Source organism: Myotis yumanensis, unplaced genomic scaffold (genome assembly GCF_028538775.1).
Source record: "Myotis yumanensis isolate MYYU_CA2020_CCGP unplaced genomic scaffold, mMyoYum1.0.hap1 SCAF_7, whole genome shotgun sequence".
In the NCBI taxonomy this organism is placed as follows: domain Eukaryota; kingdom Metazoa; phylum Chordata; class Mammalia; order Chiroptera; family Vespertilionidae; genus Myotis; species Myotis yumanensis.
The window spans coordinates 56,023,072-56,043,848 of NW_027223758.1; the positions used below are offsets into that span (position 1 = coordinate 56,023,072).

General features: G+C 37.5%; 1 protein-coding gene across 2 annotated transcripts in view; it reads left to right on the forward strand.

Moving 5' to 3' along the window:
- ROCK1 (Rho associated coiled-coil containing protein kinase 1) overlaps positions 1 to 20,777 on the forward strand; it is a 137,961-nt gene that overhangs the window by 102,061 nt on the left and 15,123 nt on the right. For both annotated transcript variants that reach the window (XR_011472175.1, XM_070420534.1), the window contains exons 21-27: positions 612 to 681; positions 1,670 to 1,764; positions 10,853 to 11,018; positions 12,063 to 12,156; positions 13,191 to 13,279; positions 15,920 to 16,108; positions 18,050 to 18,209. Coding sequence is in view for 1 of the 2 variants with exons in the window: in XM_070420534.1 (XP_070276635.1) it covers positions 612 to 681; positions 1,670 to 1,764; positions 10,853 to 11,018; positions 12,063 to 12,156; positions 13,191 to 13,279; positions 15,920 to 16,108; positions 18,050 to 18,209 (863 nt within the window). In the remaining variant the exon portion in view is untranslated. The remainder of the gene's footprint in view (positions 1 to 611; positions 682 to 1,669; positions 1,765 to 10,852; positions 11,019 to 12,062; positions 12,157 to 13,190; positions 13,280 to 15,919; positions 16,109 to 18,049; positions 18,210 to 20,777) is intronic.

Below are 20,777 nucleotides of genomic sequence, written 5' to 3' on the forward strand. Positions count from 1 at the left end.
ATGGGATACATTGTGTCACTATCTTTTTGAGTCTGTTCCTCTTTATCCAGTTGTGTTTATGTGTATATATATTCTATACATGTAGTTAGTTGTCTGTGTTTCTTTTCTACCTTCTTTTTCCTTACCTAATTATTCATTTCTACCCACCTCCCCCTGCCTTTTTTTTTCAGTTGGTCATAATATATAGTACTGATTTGTTATTATATATTAAGTATTGTACGTCCTTTGTTTGTAATGGTTTACTTACCACATAAAACATTTTAATTGTATCCCTAAGAATGCTTTTCTTTACAAAAATTTACCTTAAAAATCATTTTTATTTGTGTAATTTGCATTAATCCATAATTAATAGTCTCCCCAAAGTGACCTTCGTTAGAAAAGCGTTCCCTCTGCTTTGCATAACATCATTTTATAAGGAGCAAATGGAACCATACAGTATGGTCTAACCAAATATAAATATTAAAGTAATACTGTGTAATGAAGTATGATTTTGTAAAACAAAGGTCATTTTAGTAAACCTTTTTTATTTTAGCAACTTTATGAAACAAAAAATAATATAAAGTCTGCTATAAATAGGAGCATGTGTTTACTATTTTCTCTTTTGTCTGAAGACAATATAGAGGAAATGAAGGACAGATGCGGGAACTACAAGATCAACTTGAAGCTGAACAGTATTTCTCGGTGAGAATCATTTTTAACATTCGACTGTTTCAAAACCTGACTTAATACAAGATATTTAGATTATTAGTGTGAACTGTAATACTTTTTTAAATGATTATGAAGCTGTTTTCTCCCTTTTATATCTCTGTTTCTACATTTCATTTCTGAATCTGATTTAGTGATCTGTTAAGTTGTAAAGAAATGACCATTTTTGTGCAGTTATTTCCAGAATTGCCATCAAACTCTAGAGCAGTGGTTCTCAACCTGTGGGTCGCGACCCCTTTGGGGGTCAAATGACCCTTTCACAGGGCTCACCTAAGACCATTGTAAAACACATATATAATTACATATTGTTTTTGTGATTATATCACTATGCTTTAATTATGTTCAGTTTGTAACAATGAAAATACATCCTGCATATCAGATATTTACATTACTATTCTTAACAGTAGCAAAATTACAGTTATGAAATAGCAACGGAAATAATTTTATGGTTGGGGTCACCACAACATGAGAAACTGTATTAAAGGGTCGCGGCATTAGAAAGGTTGAGAACCACTGCTCTAGAGCTACATATGAGACTGGTAGGAAGTCCACCTGGTAGTAAGTTCGGGTTGTTTAGAGTGACTGTATTATCACGTGTGGTTCATGGAGGCATATTACAGTAGTCTGCATACATACATTTGTTCAAGAGATTTTTCCTGTTTGGCTCTATATGCATTTTATGCATCTGTTTTGCTTTTTCTCCAAAGAAGTCACTCTAATTCATTTGTTACAGGCCAAGTTATTTTTGCCTCTACCATTGATGGGCATTTACACCTTTGAGGCTTTATTGAAGCCTCTGAATTTTTTTGTTTGTTTCTTTTGGTTGCCACACTGTGTCCTACCATTTAAATACTTGGGAGTGGAATTATTGGATCATCTGTTAGTTATTTAACTTTATAAGAAACTACCAACTCTTTTTAACTCACTATAACACTTATTTTTTTTCTTATCACTTGTTTTGCAGACACTTTATAAAACCCAGGTAAAGGAACTTAAGGAAGAAATAGAAGAAAAAAACAGAGAAAATTTAAAGAAAATACAGGAACTACAAAATGAGAAGTATGTTTATTTTACTTTAGAACAAGACTCAGTATTACAACAAAACATTCTTAACTTAAAATTTAAAGATAGAAATTAGATGTGCCATTATTCTGATGGCGATGATATAGCAAATCATGTTGGGTTAATTCAAAACAAATCAAACTAGATTTATGCTGAAGTTTATCTTTATGGTGAAAAAGATAATTTTGTACATTAAAACTGTAGCAGTTGTACAGAGATTCACTAAACTGTAACAGTAATTTGTTTTCAGGGGTCTCTTTTTTAAAATTTTATTTAAATCTATTGTTAAGAGTATTATAGATATCCCCCTTTTCTCCTCCATTGCCCCCCTACACCCAGTTCCCATCTTGCCCCAGGCCTTCACCACCTTATTGTCTGTGTCAATAGGTAATGCATATATGCATGTAAGTTCTTTGGTTAATCTCTTCCCACCTCCCCTCCCCTGTTTCTTTTGAGATTCGTCAGTCTTTTCCATATTTCCATGACTCTGGTTCTATTTTATTCATCTGTTAATTTTGTTCATTGGATTCCTTGTTCTGTATATAAGTAGTTCATGCTGTATTCACAAGTAATTTTATGTTACATAAAGGTAGTTAAATATTTCCTCATGTGAAATTAACCTATTATGAAGGTTAATTTTTATTGCATATGTGCCTTAGAAAGAGAAGACCTTTAAAGCTACTTAAGTGTAATTACTTCTCATCTCTAGTGTCAGAACAGACACTAGAACTAGTTTTCTTTTTTTTTTTTTTTTTTAATATATTTTATTGTTTTTTTACAGAGAGGAAGGGAGAGAGAGAGTTAGAAACATCGATGAGAGAGAAACATCGATCAGCTGCCTCCTGCACATCTCCTACTGGGGATATGCCCGCAACCCAGGTACATGCCCTTGACCAGAATCGAACCTGGGACCTTTCAGTCCGCAGGCCGACGCTCTAACCACTGAGCCAAACCGGTTTTGGCAAGGAACTAGTTTTCTGACGTCGTTATAGTCTCTTTTCATATAACCACATTTGAAATTAATTAATTAATTTATCTATCTATCTATTTATTTATTTATTCATTCATTTATTGTTAATCCTCACCTGAAGATGTTCTCCATTGATTTTTTAGAGAGTGGAAGGGATGGGGAGAGACAGAGAGAGAGAAATTGATGTGAAAGAGACACATCTATTGGTTGCCTCCTACAGCTGGGGCTGGGATTCAAGCCTGCGACCCAGGTATATGCCTTTGACCTGAGGAATCAAACCTGAGACCCTTCAGTCCAAGGGCCAACACTCTATCCACTGAGCCAAACCAGCTAGAGCTGAAAGAAATTTTAAAAATTTAACTTTAACGTTGAAAAAACAAATCCATCCATACAATAATAAAACGTGTACTTTTATGAATTATATGACAAATATCATTATAACTACCACCTATGGAAGAGATGGAATTTTGCTCTCCACCGCAGAATTCCACTATATCCCCTCTCTAATTATATCTTTTTTCCTTCCCATCACAAGAGTATCATCTTAACAGTTATTTGTTGAAAGAATGGATTATTTATCCTATATATTTTTCCTCAGTTGTGATTTTGTTGATTTAATTTCCATAGTTATTGAATATTTTCATCCTCTTTCTATGTTTCCTACAATTCAGTAGTTAAATTCAGAGCTGTGCTGTGGTAGCCACTAGTCACATGTAGCCATTTAAATTTAAAGTTTAATCCATTTAAATAAAATTAAAACTTTAGTTCATCAGATGTACTAGTCACATTTCAGGTGCTTAATAGTCTACATGTGGTTAGTGTCTACCATATTGGACAGCACAAGTGTAGAACATTCCATCATTGTAGAAAATTTAATTGGACATTCCTAATCTGGAGGTTTAATCAGATTCAAATCTGATCTTTAGAGGGGACAAGACTGCCTCATATATGACTTTATAATGTCTATTTTCCTATTTGTGTCGTTAGTAATATTGACATTCAGTGCTTAGATCCTTAACATATTAGGTGGAGTCTAAAGCAGGTACAGAGTTACGTTTCCTGGTTAATCCCTGTGACGGTGATAGACTCCTATGATAGAGTATAGCCTGTGGCCTATCAATTGTATGGTGTTCACGGTGTAATATGCAATCCCAGGTTGTGTGCATTCACTGTGATAGAGGAGTACCCAACCTACTGTGTACTGTATTGTTTTAGAGGATTGACATGTTTGCCCCTGTTTGATCTATTTAATAGAAATATATTTATCATTGCTATTGTGCTAACCACTGTCCTTCATGCCAGTGATATAATTATTAGTAAGTTATGGTTTTCATTTTCAAGTGCTTCAGAATCTAGGCTGACAGATACAATTAATGTAGATGACTATGACAAAGTGCTATTGGAACATATTGAAGGGAAATACCTCATCATACCATGTGGGATTCAGAGAACATTTCCCAGTTGACAACTAAGAAAAAGAAGGATTTGCCAGGGAATGGGGAAGAGGGAAGTATAGGCAAAAGCCATTTTGTGATTTGGACAACAGCAGATGGCTTAGTTTACAGGTAGGGAGACAGTTGGTGACAGGTAATACTAGAGAAAAAAACCTGAGTCAGATTACGAAGTGCCTTGTGTGTCATGCTAAGGCATTTGGAATTACCAAACATTGAAGAGTGGGAAGTTTGGTTTCTGTTGTTCTCTGTTGCATATCTACATCGCCTAGATTAAGGTCTTGCAAAGAATAAGTATTCAGTAAATATTGAATGAATGAATGAATGAATGAATGAATGAAAATTTTAAGCTAGGGATTGACAAGATGGTGTTTATAAAGCTCCACTTTTTAGAGTGGAGAATGGGTTGGAGTGAGTCAAAGCTGGACTGGATATAGGTTGTACGCTTATACAGCATTGAAATAATCTAGATGTAAAATAATAGTGGAAGTTCACAATAAAAGAAGAGACAAGTGCATGGGGAAAAATAGGAAAGTAGAAACAGTAGGACTTGTGGATTTGGGGGAGTGGGGATGAAGGTTAGGGAAAATTTCAGGTCGACTTTCAAGTTTCTGACCAGAGCAATTTTGTTGATGGTAATGCTAGTCCCAGAGTTAAGGAACACCAAATTGTGAAAAGAGGGGAGACGATATTATTTCCATTTCATACCTATTGAGTTTGAGGTACCTATGGGATGTCCAAAGAGAAATGGATACCAGAGAGTTGGTTTACTGCTTCAGAACTCAGAGAAAAGATAAGGGCTTGAAGCTGATTTGACAATCCTTGCATACTGAAACCACTTAGATGACATTTGTTAAGATAATTATGTATATCAGAGTTTATAAACTCATGAGCCTATGATACCATACATTTAGCTGGGTTGAAATTAGTTGGATCTAAGTATGGGTACATTCATTGTGTGAGTTGTAATGATGATAACAAAATGAAGAGTTTATGTCCCAGTTATCACCACTTGTTCCCACTGGTAACAGTGATCCAATATTTCAAGATCTGATTTTTTAAGAGAAGCCAAGAATCTCAATTTTTATACAAAATGTTGGCCCAAATGTATTTTGTGTGTGTATGTCTGGAGGGAGGTAAGGGGGCACTTATGTGGACTCTTTTGGCCCCATGCTGTAGTTGTAACCCCTTAGTATATGATTAGAAGACATAAAGGCAGAGGACAGACATCTAGCTCCTGTACTCTTAAGTACTGGGCAGAAGAAGGGAAAGTAAGAAGTCACCAGTAATACAAGGAGAAAACCACAGAGAGGATATCACAAACACTAGGGGAGTAGAATATTTCAATAAAAAATGATTTAAAGTGCCAAGTACTCAGAAATGTCAAGAAAAAATAAATTTTCCATTATATTTAAGGTTGTTAGGTACCTTGGTGAGAACAGTTCCTAAATAATGATTAGAATAGATACTTGATTGAGGTGGATTGAGACTAATGGGAAAAGAAGAAGTAGAGACAGTGTGTAGACAACAGCCACATTGACCTTACTATTTAGCAAACCTGTCAGTTCCACTCTTGCCTCATAGCCTTTGAGATTGCTCTTCCCTCTCCCTAGAACAGTTTCCTTTGACTATCTACATGGCCTGTTCCTCTCCCCTCTTCAGATCTTGGTCTAAATGTCATCACAAAGAACCCTTCCCTGAATACCTTTTTAAAATTGCAACTAGAACATTGTAGATGCCCAATAAATATTTGTTAAAATAAAAATTCAAGAAAACGTGGTTGTTAAGGCAAGGAGATAGAGCAGTAGCTAAAGGAGAGTGTGAAGAAGACCCATTTCTTTTTAAAGATAGCAGAAATTCGAGCATCTATATATATAAAACCCTAAGCGACTGTTCAACTGGTTGACCGTTTGACCGGTTGCAATGATATGCACTGACCACCAGGGGGCAGGTGCTCAATGCAGGAGCTGCCCCTTGGTGGTCAGTGAGCTCCCACAACAGGAGCACCACTCAGCTGACCTATGGGCGCCATACGCTGGGCTTATAGCTGTTGAGCACAGCTGCAAAGGTGCAAGCCTCTCCCGCCTCTGCAGCAGCGGCAGGCAGCAGGCACACCGGAACCAGGATGAGCGGGAGCAGTGCGGCACCTGGCCTGGGCTCAGGCTCCTCCCCAGCCGCCTGCCGCTTCGCACACTACTACATCCTATGGCAGTGATGGCAAACCTATGACACGCGTGTCAGAGGTGACGTGAACTCATTTTTTTGGTTGATTTTTCTTTGTTAAATGGCATTTAAATATATAAAATAAATATCAAAAATATAAATCTTTGTTTTACTATGGTTGCAAATATCAAAAAATTTCTATATGTGACTCGGCACCAGAGTTAAGTTAGGGTTTTTCGAAATGCTGACACACCGAGCTCAAAAGGTTTGCCATCACTGTCCTAGGAGGAAGTTGGACTGACCCAAGGGGTCCCGGATTGCGAGAGGGCGCAGGCCAGGCTGAGGGATACCACCGGTGCATGAATCCGTCACCGGGCCTCTAGTATATAAATAAGATATGGGAAGAAAATCAGAGTGGGAAAAGTTGCACATCTATTCTTCAATTCAAACAAAGTTTCTGAGCACTTTCTGTGGGCCAGAGACTTTTATAGGCATTTGGAATATATCAGTGAACAAGAACAAAGCCCCTGCCTATAGTCTTACAACCCAGAAGAATCAGGAATTATTCTAGTTCTTTAAGGAGATAGGGGGAAGGAAGGTAAGAGATTGACCTTAAACATCAGTAAAGACAGGTCTGTCACTATGGAGAGTTGTGAAGAAAGCCTGGATGAAAATAGTTACAGATAGTTTTATCCTAAAGCACCTTATCATTCTTTGCTTTCTTTTGCACAATTATATAGAAATATAATTTGGGATTAATAGGTTTTCTGGCATTTTAAAGAATAACTTCAATATTTTATTCTGAATTTGATGTCAAGTGGTAACTCCAGATGAGAACGTTATCCATCTGAAGCCTGTAATTTAATAGCACAGAACCACCCTTAGTATTTATAGGTTTACCAGTGGCAATATTTCCTATCTTTACCTAATATACTAATTAACCTACTCTTCTAGACAACTATTTGATATCTCTCCTCAGATCTTCAACAACCTTTCCTCATCCTCAGCAAATGGTCTTGCTTCCTCGATGTTGGAGAACATCTATTCTCCCTCACCACCATTGCTACTAACCTATCTACATCTGTACCTCTTAATTCCTGCCTTCCTTTTACTTGATGTAAATGACCAAAAATGTGCTTTTACCTAAAGGTAGCTCTTTTATACTATCAGTTGTTGTCTACTTATAAATATGACTCCAGTAATTCTCTCATCTTTCCTAAGTCAATTTTTTCTTTCTATAATCATTCCTGTTGTTCTTTAAACCTACAGACAAATATCTCCTTAAAAAACAACAACACCCTCGCCCTAACTGATTTGGCTCAGTGGATAGAGCATCGGTCTGTGGACTAAAGGGTCTCAGGTTCGATTCTGGTCAAGGGCACATACCTTGGTTGCGGGCACTTCCTCAGTAGGGAGTGTGCAAGAGGCAGCTGATCGATGTTTCTCTCTCATGGATGTTTCTAACTCTCTATTCTTCTTCCTTCCTTTCTGTAAAAACAAAACAAAACAAAAACCACTCTCTTTTAACTACATCTATTTCCAGCTATCCTCTCATTTATCTGTTTCTTTTTATAGGAAGCTTCCTGAAAGGTGCATACCATTTCTCTTCAGGTCCTCTTCCCCCATTGAGTTTACTTCAGTCAGATATTTGCACTCACTCTGCTAAAATAACCCTTCTCAAGGTCACAGGGAACTTCCTAAAGTTAAATACAATAGTCAATTCTGAGTCCTTATTTAACACTAGCAATTAACATAGTTGATTTCTCTCTTGACAGAAGTTCTTCACTTGACCTGGTGACATCACCAGTATTTTTCTCCTATTGAACTGGCTACTGTTTCTCAACCTCCTTGCTCCTTTGTTCCTTCCCATCTCTGAGACCTTTAAAGTTTGGAAGACCCAAGGGTGCACTCCCAACTTGTTGTTATCCAGCCTCACAACTTTAAATAGCATCAGTGTACTAGTATATTCTCCCCTGAATTCCAGGCTTGTATATTCAGCTGTCTATTTGACATCTTCACTTGAGTAGTTAATAAGCATCTCACATGTAACATGGCCAGAAAAAATAACCCTCACCTTGCCAACCTGCTCCTCCCTGTCCTTTCCATTTCAGTATTAGCAATTCTATTATAACTATTTATTTAAGTCAAAAACTTGAAGTCATCCTAGATTCTTTTTTTTAAAATTCTACATGCAGTCCATCAATAAATTCTCCTAACTATAACTAAAAAATATGTCCAGAATCTGATCATTCATTTGTACCATTTACCAATATGATCCAAAATATTATTTCTAATCTTGATTATTTCAATACTTTCCTAACTGGTATCTTGCTTCTGCCATTGTCCCCCCTAGTATCTGATCTTAGTCCAGCAGCCAGAATTTTAAAAATAGAACACAGGATAAAAGCCAAAGTCCCTATATTGTTTTAGAATGCCTTATAATGTCTGTTCTTCTCTCCACCATTCCCCTTCTCTTGCTATGTTTCTCACAATTTTTTACCCATCTCTCACTCTACTCACATTAGCTTCCTTTAGACCAACCTTAGGGCATTTGTTATTAGATGTTTCCTCTGTCCAAACACTGTATTCCCAGCTATCTACATGGCTTACTCTCTTATTTCATATCTCTTCTCAAATGTATCTGAGCAGAAAGGACTTCAAAAGAATGACCACATTTTATGTAGCAACCACATTCTTCCATCTTTTTATTTTATTTTATTCTTCTCTGGCATACTGTATATTACTTCATTTTTGTAAATTGTATCACCCTAATAATATATGCTTTCTAAGACCAGCAATTGTATTTCTGTTGCATGCCTTAATTCCTTGAACAGTGTTTGGCACATGCTAGCATTCAGATAAATATTTGTTGAAATGAAAGAATACACACACACACACACACACACACTAGAGGCCTGTTGCAGGAAGAGATTCGTGCAATAGACCTTCCTTTCCCCTGGCTGCTGGCCACCGGTTTTCCTCTGGCACACAGCACCCAGACCTTCGCTCTGGCCGGGTTCCAGCCGGAACTGGCCCCGTGGCCATGAGGCTTTTGCTGCTCTGCTGGCCCCGCGGCTGTGAGGCTTTCGCTGCTCCGCCGGCCACGGGGCTGTGAGGCTTTCACTGCTCCGCCAGCCCCGGCCCCAGGGCTGTCAGGCTTCGCTTCCCCTTTGGAGCCTACGTATGCAAATTAACCGCCGTCTTTGTTAGGTTAATTTGCATACTCTCCTGATTGGCTGGTTAACATAGTGAAGGTATGGTCAATTTACATGTTTGTCTATTCATTAGGTAAGAAGATATATATATATATATAAGTTATTACAGTATGTCTTTCTCCTTAGGCCTGAGACAGAAAATTCAAATTTGCATCACTTCCTTAGTAGAAAACAGGTCCAAAGCATTCATTTAGCAAACATTTATTGAGCCTGATATATACAGAGGGCACAATCATGACCAGAATAGCTTATTGAAAAGAGGCTCTTTGGGAAAAAAGATCAGGCAAACTGAAATGATCTGTTCCTGATCTGAATGTCAGTTCTGAAGACTTAAAAGTGGAATTCTCAAGAAGTTTTTCTAGAATAGGTTATAGTGGTTTGTAAATCTTTTCATAAGACTTTATAATCTCATTGAATTTCAGAGCTGGGAGAGACCTCAAAAATAATTTAGTTTAATTCTCTTATTTTACAGAGTTGATTAAGTTGAGCTCCGGAAATGTAAGGAACTTATCCATTGTCCCTGTCAATTAGTTAGTGATAGAACAGGGATAAGGGGGAGCGGGCTGGAGGAGGTTAATGGGGGGAAAAGGAAGACCTATGTAATACTTTCAACAATAAAAATTAAAGGGGGGAGTGAGGGAAGAACAGAGATAAGGGCTTAAGGTTTGGCCTGATTTACAAGCCAGTGATTTTTCCCCTGTGCCATGCTACCTTCCATTCCAAATCCACAACAAATTCCTTTTCAAAAGTAGACTACTTGCCATTGCTTTATTTTTTCTTAGTTAAGCACAATAGCAGATTATTGATTATTAAACATTAAAGAGTTCTTTACTACCCTGGCCAGGTAGCTCAGTTGGTTGGAGTGTCATCCTGTACACCAAAAGGTTGTGATTTCGTTCCTGGTCAGGGCACTTACCTAGGCTTTGGGTTCAATCCCTAGTCGGGGCACATACGGGAGGTGACTAATCAATGTATCTCTCTATCCTCCCTCCCTCCTCTCTCCCTCTCTCCCTCCCTCCCTCCTCTTCTTTGCCTTCCTCCCTCCCTCCCTTCCTCCTTATCTAAAAAAAGCCAATTAAAAAGGATGGCTCAGGTTTTCTAATAGTAGTTGGATGTAAGATGTGCTAAATCTCAGGTTCTAGAAGAGTTGATTTTGAGCTCAGTCACCCTTTGAGAGAAGACATACCAGCTCACGTGATTTCGTCAACTATAAGAATGTTCATGGCAGTCACTGTGCAATAGTAAAGCGTTTATTTGTATCCATTTCTCTTATAAATGTATTGCAGAGAAACTCTTGCTACTCAGCTGGATCTAGCAGAAACAAAAGCTGAGTCTGAGCAGTTGGCTCGAGGGCTTTTAGAAGAACAGTACTTTGAATTGACCCAAGAAAGCAAGAAAGCTGCTTCAAGAAATAGACAAGAGATTACAGATAAAGATCACACTGTTAGTCGGGTAAGTGGTGATAGGAGATTTATATGATTAAAATTTTAAATCAAAATAGGTTACATCTTAAAGTTTAGGATGTGAGTGTGTGTGCATGTATGTTTACAGTGGTCAGTCTGTACTCATGTATAAAATAGTTTATGTAACTCAAAACAAAATTATTAGGAATTGAAATTGTATTCATTGTATTGGATTTTTTTTCTTCTCCATTTGGCTATAGATGTTAAAATGTTTTATGTGAAGAAATGCTTAGTTTAAGTTCATTTGTTGTATTATTTTCATACATTGGAACCGATTAACTTCTCCAAGCCTCAGATTCTTCATCTATAAAATAGAAATAATACTATTCTTCAGAATTCTTATGAAGATTAAATTAAATAATCTACATAGAGTGATGAATAAAAGTCTAAAAGTAATCAATCAAACATTTTTTAAAAAATATATTTTATTGATTTTTCACAGGAAGGGAGAGGGATAGAGAGCCAGAAACATCAATGAGAGAGAAACATTCATCAGCTGCCTCCTGCACGCCCCCCACTGGGGATGTGCTTGCAACCAAGGTACATGCCCCTGACCGGAATCGAACCTGGGACCGTTGAGTCCGCAGGCCAACGCTCCATCCACTGTGCCAAACCGGTTCTGGCTCAATCAAACATTTTAAATTGTCATGTTCATTATCATTTAGGTGAAGGAACTGAGACTCAGAAGGATCACAAAGCTAGAAAACTAAATGGAAATTTTCTAGTTTCCAGTCTAGTTTTCTTTCCATTACACTTTTTTTTCCTTTTATTCATGTGTAAACAAATGTGTATTTGCATGCATACACACACACACACTCTCTGAAATAATTTTTGGAAGCTAACAATTGTTTTTAACTATTTTAATTTAATTAAAATTACATATTTTAAACTGGAAACCAGGTATATTTATAGTTAAGCAATGACAGATCTGTTTTCATTTAGGGAAAAATGAAAGTATTTTTTTAAAGTTTATTGCTTTAAATATAAGACTAGCAAAGAGATTATAGCTTAAACTTTTGTGTGCTTTGTTTAGCTTGAGGAAATGAATAGCATGCTAACCAAAGATGTTGAATTATTAAGAAAAGAAAATGAAGAGCTAACTGATAAAATGAGGAAATCAGAGGAAGGTATGTAGGTTTTTTTTTAATGTTTTTAAGCATAACATTAAATCAGTTCAGAGTAAATCTTTAGCTGTTTACATTTATGTTTGTTTTCATATGTTAATAACTGCTTTAGCCTTAAGAATTATTTTAGTAGAACTTAAATATTCTCACTCTTAAAAAATAAATAAATAAGGTAAATCTGTGAGGTGATGGATATGTTAACTCAATGGGGAAGAGAGGAATCCTTTCACAGTGTATATACAGTGTGGGCAAAAGTAGTTTTACAGTTGTGAGTATGCGAAAGAGTTTATTCTTGTATTATTATTCATTAACTAGAGGCCCGGTGCACAAAATTTGTCCCCTCAGCCCAGCCTGCACCCTCTTCAATCTGGGACCCCTCAGGGGATGTCCGACTGCTGGTTTAGGCCCAATTCTTTTTTTTTTTTTAAATATATTTTATTGATTTTTTACAGAGAGGAAGGGAGAGAGATAGAGAGTTAGAAACATCGATGAGAGAGAAACATCGACCAGCTGCCTCCTGCACATCTCTCACTGGGGATGTGCCCGCAACCCAGGTACATGCCCTTGACCGGAATCGAACCTGGGACCTTTCAGTCCGCAGGCCGACGCTCTATCCACTGAGCCAATCCGGTTTTGGCTAGGCCCAATTCTTGCTGGTAGTTGGACATCCCTCTCACAATCCTGGCTCCTAATCGCTCACCTGGCTGCCTGCCTGGTCGCCCCTAACTGCCCCCCACTGCCAACCAGGTCACCCCCAATGGCCCCCTCCCTGCCGGCCTGGTCACCCCCAACTGCTTTCCTGCCGGCCTGGTCACCCCACGCAGCCTGCTGTTCAGTCATTTGGTCGTCCCTCACTAACCCCCCTGCGGGCCTGGTCATAGACAGCCATCTTGTAAGGGCGTGAGGGTTAATTTGCATATTACCTCTTTATTATATAGGATTATTGTATTATTTATTTGTATTACATTGCTGATTTGGTGTGCAGAAATTAAAGTAATTAATGCCATACAATAACATTTTATATAAATTGTTGACAGATTATAAACTGAAGAAAGAGGAGGAGATCAGCAATCTTAAGGCTGCCTTTGAAAAGAATATCAGTACAGAACGAACCCTTAAAACACAGGTACATGTGCTCAGCCTTTTCCATGTTTATATTTGAGTATTGAATATTCAGAAGTTAATATTTGCTTTTTATGCACTTTTTCTTAAAACTGAGGGTATAATCCCTGACTGGTTTTGCTCAGTGGTTAGAGCATCCGCCTATGGACCAAGGAGTCTTGGGTTCAATTCCCGGTCAAGGGTACATACCTCGATTGCAGATTCCCCAACCCCAGCAGGGGTGCATGTGGAAGTCAGCCAGTAGATATGTCTCTCTCACATGGATGTTTCTCTCTCTCTTTCTCTCCCCCCCCTCCTCCTCCTTCCCTTCCACTTTCTCTGCAAATCATTGGAAAAAAAATATCCTTGGGTGAGGATTAAAAAAACCAAAAAAAATGAGGGTATAAGAGTCAGGCTTTTCATTGGAACAAATAATGCAATAGTTTTTCTTCATTAAATAAAGAAGATTTATTCAGGAAATAGGATTTCAGTTGAGTTAAGAAAGCGAGTTTGTCTAGTCATTTGACTAGAAAGAATGTTTTAGTTTGTACAGAAGACTCTAATTTACAGTTGGAAAATTTAATAAAGGGAAAACATTGAAGCCAAGAGAGAAGAATAGGGAATAAATAAGAAACTATAGGGGTGGATATAATACTTTGTACTTAATCCTGCAGCTAAATCAGATTTTTTAACACTAAAACTTGATATCCTGTCATTTTATAAAGGTATCCAATAGTTTAAATTCTTTATAAGGTACTGTGTACCTCAGATGATTTTTACTGTAAAATAAATATTTTCTACCACTAATGCACTCTCCCTCTTAATAATCCTTTATGTTGAAACTAATCTTCCAAAAATGTACTTATTATCTACTGAAAATTTTTCAGTGGAGGTTTTTCTTACCTTTATACCAAACAGAGTATAAAGAAAAAGGTTGACATTCATTACATAAAAATATAGTTCTGTGGAGCCAAAACAGCATAAGTTGGAAAAAAACTAGGAAGAATATTTACGGCAAATATAGGTAAATATATAAAGAACGTCTTCAAATAAGAAAAAGACAGATTAATAGAAAAAAAGAAGGGACATTTGAGAGAAAAAGAAACAGTAAAGTTCTTTACAATAGTAAAGAAATAGAAATTAAAATGAGGTATCTTTTTGACAGTCAAATGGGCAGATTTAAATGAGATGATACTCATCTTTGGCACCAGTGAACGTAGGGAAAGTTTATTTATATGCTTTAAGAGTGAAAAAATAGAAATAACCCAATCACCCATCAGTGTACTATTAACCCTTTGCGGTCCAATGTTATTTTTGGAAATCAAACAGTCTGGTCCAAATTAATTGACGGGATTGAATGTTGAACTTTTTAATGTTCTTATTGCTCGATGTTGGACCTGCTCCTAGCACCTGGTCTGTCGAGTCATCCTCGAGGTTGGACCGAATAGGGCTAATAAATCATGATACATCCATACAGTGGAATGCAAAGGAAAATAAATGAAGTATGTTTACATATGTATGTAATCTACTTATATACATAGAGAAACATCTAGAAGGATATATACCCAGCAGAATAAAAGAAAAGAGAAGGCTTTAGGAGAGATGGTCTTTAAGGGGATGATATTTATTACAAAGGCTTTCCACTTTAGTGTATCTCTGTATTGGATTTTTTTATATGTTAGATTTATGATTAGAAAAAAACAAATATTCATTTGTAAATTTAATGAAGTAAGCTTTTACTGCATTAAACAAATTATTCGAGAGCTCCTCATCCTAGATGGAACCTTATCTACATGGCAATGATAGTGGTTAGGACTTTTTTTTTCTATGTTAATGGACAATCTTTTATTTAACATTACTTAAGGAACAAGTATACCATGACTTACGTTTTATCATTTCTGTAGCTAATTTCACATGCTTTTAACAGTTCTCCTTTTGAATATATTTTTTCCATCTGGTAAAAGATGTTATCCTCAAATATATATTTACATTTCCTTTCACTTTCAAAAGGGTCTCAGTGTGGCCTGCTCAGGTTGCCCTATCACCTACTTTCCTACTTGTCGAAGGGGGAAAAAAACCTATCTTGGGCCTTTTTGCCATGTACTGCTTCCTCTGATTGTAATGCTATCTTTCCTTCCCCTCCTTCATACGATATTTTTGCTTATCCACCTTCTCTTTGTCTCTTAAGAAACGTGTGGACACATATGCAGGTCCTTGAGGAAGCCTTCCTTACTTCTCCAACTCTCAGTTAGGTACTGCTGCTATAGTACCCTTACATGCCTCTTTCTTCTTACCACTCAACTGAAATGCTTGCTTGTCTGGCTCCTCCACCAGACTAGAATGCCTTTGGTGCATATCTGTATTTACCATCTTTATATCTAGTACCTAGCAGAGTACCTACATACAGTATAGTAAGTGCTAGATAATTGTTGAATGATAAATGACTTTTTCAAGCTTATCTGGTTTTTACATTTGAGCAATGAGATATAATTGTTGCTACTTGTGCTACCAATTATCATGTCCCAACTTTCATTAGGTTATCCTGATTTTTATGCACAAAAAAGTCCTCCTTCCTGATTTCAAAGAAAAAATACATTTTCAGTGGAAATTTAAATGGGATGGCTACACTGAAATTCTTACTAATAATATTTTAATATTTTAATAGGCTGTTAACAAGTTGGCAGAAATAATGAATCGAAAAGACTTTAAAATTGATAGAAAGAAAGCTAATACACAGGATTTGAGGAAGAAAGAAAAGGAAAATCGAAAGCTACAACTGGAACTCAACCAAGAAAGAGAGAAATTCAACCAGATGGTAGTGAAACATCAGAAGGAACTGAATGACATGCAAGCGGTAAGGTTTGTGTGTGTATGCACATGTAGGGTTATTTTCTTAAATTATTATTGCTGAATATGCATATTATCTATTTTGTTTATATTCGATTTTTCATATAAAAATGCATATTTTGGTTTATACTCTCCACAATTTATTATTACCTTAATATGAACCATGATCTTGAAAAAATAGAAAGATGCTATAGTGTCTATTAAACATTATATCTTGAGTAATTTTTACCCATTAGCATCTGCTCTTTGGTTTTAGGCTGAAATTGAGATATGGTTGGTATTATCCCACCTGATAAAGAGGTAATATGCAAATTGACAATCACTCCAACATACAAGATGGCCACCCCCATGTGGACACTAGATGGCCGCCACTAGATGGCTGGCAGGGGAGGGCAGTTGGGGACGATCAGGCCTGCAGAGGAGGGCAGTTGGGGGCAACCAGGCCGGCAGGGGAGGGCAGTTGGGGGCGATCAGGCTCGCAGGGGAGTGGTTAGAGGGTGATCAGGCTGGCAGGCAGAAGCGGTTAGGGGCAATCAGGCAGGCACCGCAGGCAGGCGAGCAGTTGGGAGCCAGTAGTCCCGGATTGTGAGAGGGCAGACAGACATCCCTTGAGGGGTCCCAGATTGGAGAGGGTGCAGGCTGGGCTGAGGGACAACCCCACACACACACCCAGTGCACGAATTTTGTGCACTGGGCCTCTAGTCTATATATGTAAAAAGCCAGCGACCGTAATGGCCATAACAACCATAACGACCTGTTGCTCTAATGCCCACTGTGGCCAGCGAACCACCTGATCAGGGGGTGGGGCCGGCTGGTCAACCTTGCGGCCCTACCCCCTGCCTGCATGCCCCTGATCAAACTCTCCCACCCCGATCAAGAGCGGGCCTACCGCCGAACACCCCCTCCCTTCTCCCGGGCCAGCCCTGTCCCCTATCAGCCCGCCCCACCACAGTAGGCCCACAGCCCCTCCTCACCCTCCCCTCCGGCCAGCCTGCCCCTGATCGCACTCCCCCACCCCAATAGGGGGCGGGGCTGGGTGGCCAACCTCCTGCAGCCCCACCCCCTGGCCCGCCCCACCCCAGATCGACCCCCCCTTTCCCAAGGCCACTGGCCCCCCAATTGGTACCCCTTGCCCCATTTGGGGTCAGGGCCAGTCGGCCCACCATCCACAGCCCTCCCCATGACCTGCCCCACCCCCAATCGGCCCCCCAACCCCAATTGGGGACGGGGCCCACCGGCCAATTGCCTGTGGCCCCTTCCCCCATCCTGCCCAGCTCTGATTGGGCCCTGATTAGGGCGGGCTGGCTAGCCAACCTCCCACCATCTCCTCCTCCCAATAGGCCCAGCCCCAATTTGCCCTGATTGCACTGGGCCTCTAGTAGTGACTATAATTGGGATATAGGTTTGGTTTATTGGAGCTATATTTTATATATTTGGTGTATTTATTTTCTCTAATTAGGACTCACTTTTCTGAAATCAGAATGTCAAACTTAATTTTTTGATATGTCCTTGATTGTTAATAGCACAAAGTTGAGAACATGGTCTCTGGTCTTAAATTTAGATCCAAGCATTGGCTCTTTCATTTAAAAATCTTACTGTACTGAGAAGCTTTCTGTACCCTTTAAACTATTTCATTTGAAACCCCCCAAAAGGATTTTCTACTAACAAGTGTTTTTTTGTTTGTTTTTTGATGCTTTCTATTTTAAAAAAGTACTCATTTAAATCAAGGAGAAAAGGAGCTTAACCAAACAATGTGCTCCTGAGGAAGAGAACTTGCATTTTTATAGTCAGATCAAAATCTGTAATAGTAAACATTCATGAAGTTTTCAGTAAATTTTTCAGTTTTGCCACTTTAGATTACTTATTGATAGTCCCATTAATTTTTAATTTCTAATGTTGGAAATTTATTCTTGACTGTTTATATTATCTTGGTATTTTTCAAAAATAGCAATTGGTAGAAGAATGTACACATAGGAATGAGCTTCAGATGCAGTTGGCTAGCAAAGAGAGTGATATCGAGCAATTGCGTGCTAAACTTCTGGACCTTTCGGATTCTACGAGTGTTGCTAGTTTTCCTAGTGCTGATGAAACTGATGGAAACCTTCCAGGTAAGAATATTCCTATTACTTTACTCAAATTTGCTTAAATGTCATGGGAATTAATGTGTATTTCTTTCATTTGGTATTCCGCCTCTTGTCATTTTCTCCATGGATCCTTAAGAAGGAGTTTGTTTCTGATAGCCAGTCTCTTAGTATTTGTATACTTAGTGCGTTTTATGGAATAGAATCAGTCATAAGCAATGTTAGGCTGTTATAATAGATCTGAGAGGTTATATCTGATTAGAAACCTGAAGAACTTTATGAACCTATTTTAAACAGCCTAACTTCAAGGTGAAAGTTAAAGCTGCTGCAGCACCTCTCCTAAAGAGAACTGTATGTTTCATGAGTAGCAGCTCTTTAATTTTTTTTTTTTTGTATTTTTGTGCTAAAACTAAGAACTGTACTTAATTAGAACCACAGCAGCCCTAATGCTTCTTAAAGTCAGACTTTAAGTTTAAAATTTAGAGAAATAGATAAAAAAGGTTGGAAGATGTGGACAGGAGGCAGGGAGTCAAGTAAAGACAAAGTGCATAGCTAGGACTTCAGACTTTTTTCTGTCTTCTTTTCTCCAGTGGAGAATCATTTTAAAAATAAACACAGCTTCATTCTTGGGTTAAATGTAGTGCAAGCTGTCGTACATGTCTTTTTAAAAGAGATGATCAATATCCATATTGGGTCAAATAACAAATGAAGTAAATAGGTTATATATTTATTATATATGTATATATGTGTATTAAAACATGCATTACAAATTTTAAAGGCATTCACACACATTTGGCATACTATACATTCTTAGATCAAGGTTTGGAAGTTCGGTTTACATGGTCATAAACTTGAAAATATTTTAATTAGTATATTTCCTGAATAATGCATGAATTCAAAGATATTTATGAAGCAACATGTTTGATATTATAAGGATGTTATTTTAACTGATATTACTTGATAAAAGAAACTTGATAAACTACTTAGAAAATTTTTATGTTATCATTCTTGGCCAAGAAAGTGGGACTTAATGTGGGAAGGAAATTCAGCTCTTATTTGTATACCTATATGGTATACAAATCACTGTCCCCATTCTTTTGTAGCTTTGCTAGCTCAAAATCAGATACTTGGAAGAATAGAGCAGGGAATGAATATTTCTTATTCCAATGGTCAAGAAATTTCTTCTCTTTTCTCATTTTTGGCTCTCTGAAACCTCCTGTCTATTGAGAAACTTGTAGGTGCATATTTTTATCAGAGGACCACTTTGGATTTAAAAGGAATCTCTAGCTTCAGTTGTTGTTTGAACATCTTTCTAAAGTTGGACTTATTCATTTATAAGAGTTGACTTTTAGAGGTGTTTGGGTACATTCTTTCCATTGTTGAACTGAATTTAGTGTAGGCTAAATATCCTGACCAGTTTGGGTTATTTTTTTTTTTTTCTTTATTCCCCTCATTTCCCTTTAACTTTGTTTATAATGTCTTATGTGTGCCTTGGTTTTCTTTGCATTAAATTAAACATTTCAGAGACTGATCTATTTAGAAGTTTTGAATTGAAAGAAGAGTTTGGGGGACTTCAAAAAAGAGGAAGGTGAGCCCTGGCTGGTATGGCTCAGTTGGTTGGAGTGTCATCCTATAAACTGAAAGGTCATAGGTTTGATTCCCAGTCAGGGCACATACCCAGGTTGTGGGTTCAATCCCTGGTCAGACAGGTGTGGGAGGCAACTCATCAATGTTTCTCTCTCTCTCTCTTCTTCCCTCCCTCCCTTTTTACCACCCTCAACCCTACCCTTACCCCTTTCTCTCTCTAAAATCAATGAAAAGCATGTCCTCAAATGAGGATTCAGAAAAATAAATAAAAAGAGGAAGGTGATGAGTTTTATCTTCTATCCTGGCTTATTTAGGAAGGCTAAACTCAAAGGATCATCAGATGGTTTTATTGGCAGACTTAGGTTAGGAATCCATTTAGATTTCAGAATCCAGACCTAATAAACGCACTTCAGAGTCAGTCAACAAAGAGATTTTTAAAAGTTTCTACTGGCTCCACGCTGAGTATATTACTTAAAATAGCTGAGTATGTTCAGAAATTTTGTTTTTATTTTAAAGTCCAAACTGAGTGAGGGGGGGAAATTAAAAGTACTGGTGGCCTTTCCCATTGCTATAAAAGGAAACTAAGGTGCCTCTTTCTCTATTACTGTTTTCTTAGTTTTAAAACTTATAAAGATCTCTACAGTGTTGTACACTTGATTTTCATATTGAAGATAGAAATTAATGGATAATCTTTATCAGTATTATTTTACCTCTCTCTGTTATATATTTTGCTAGTAAATTGAAAATCAGTATTAAACCTACCATTTTCTAGATGCCTAAAAATGGTCCCTTGCAAATAAAGTTTAAGGTTTGCAGACATATATAGATAGAATTGTTAAAGAATTTTTACTTTATTCTTAATATTAGAGAGCTATATATCATTCAGGTATCTGTAAGATTTTTCAAAGGTAATGACTAATGATTAATTTTACTTATTTTAGAAAATTAGTAAATGGATTTAAAATATAGACTAAAAAAAGAAAGGACTTTAAATGAAATAGTTTACTT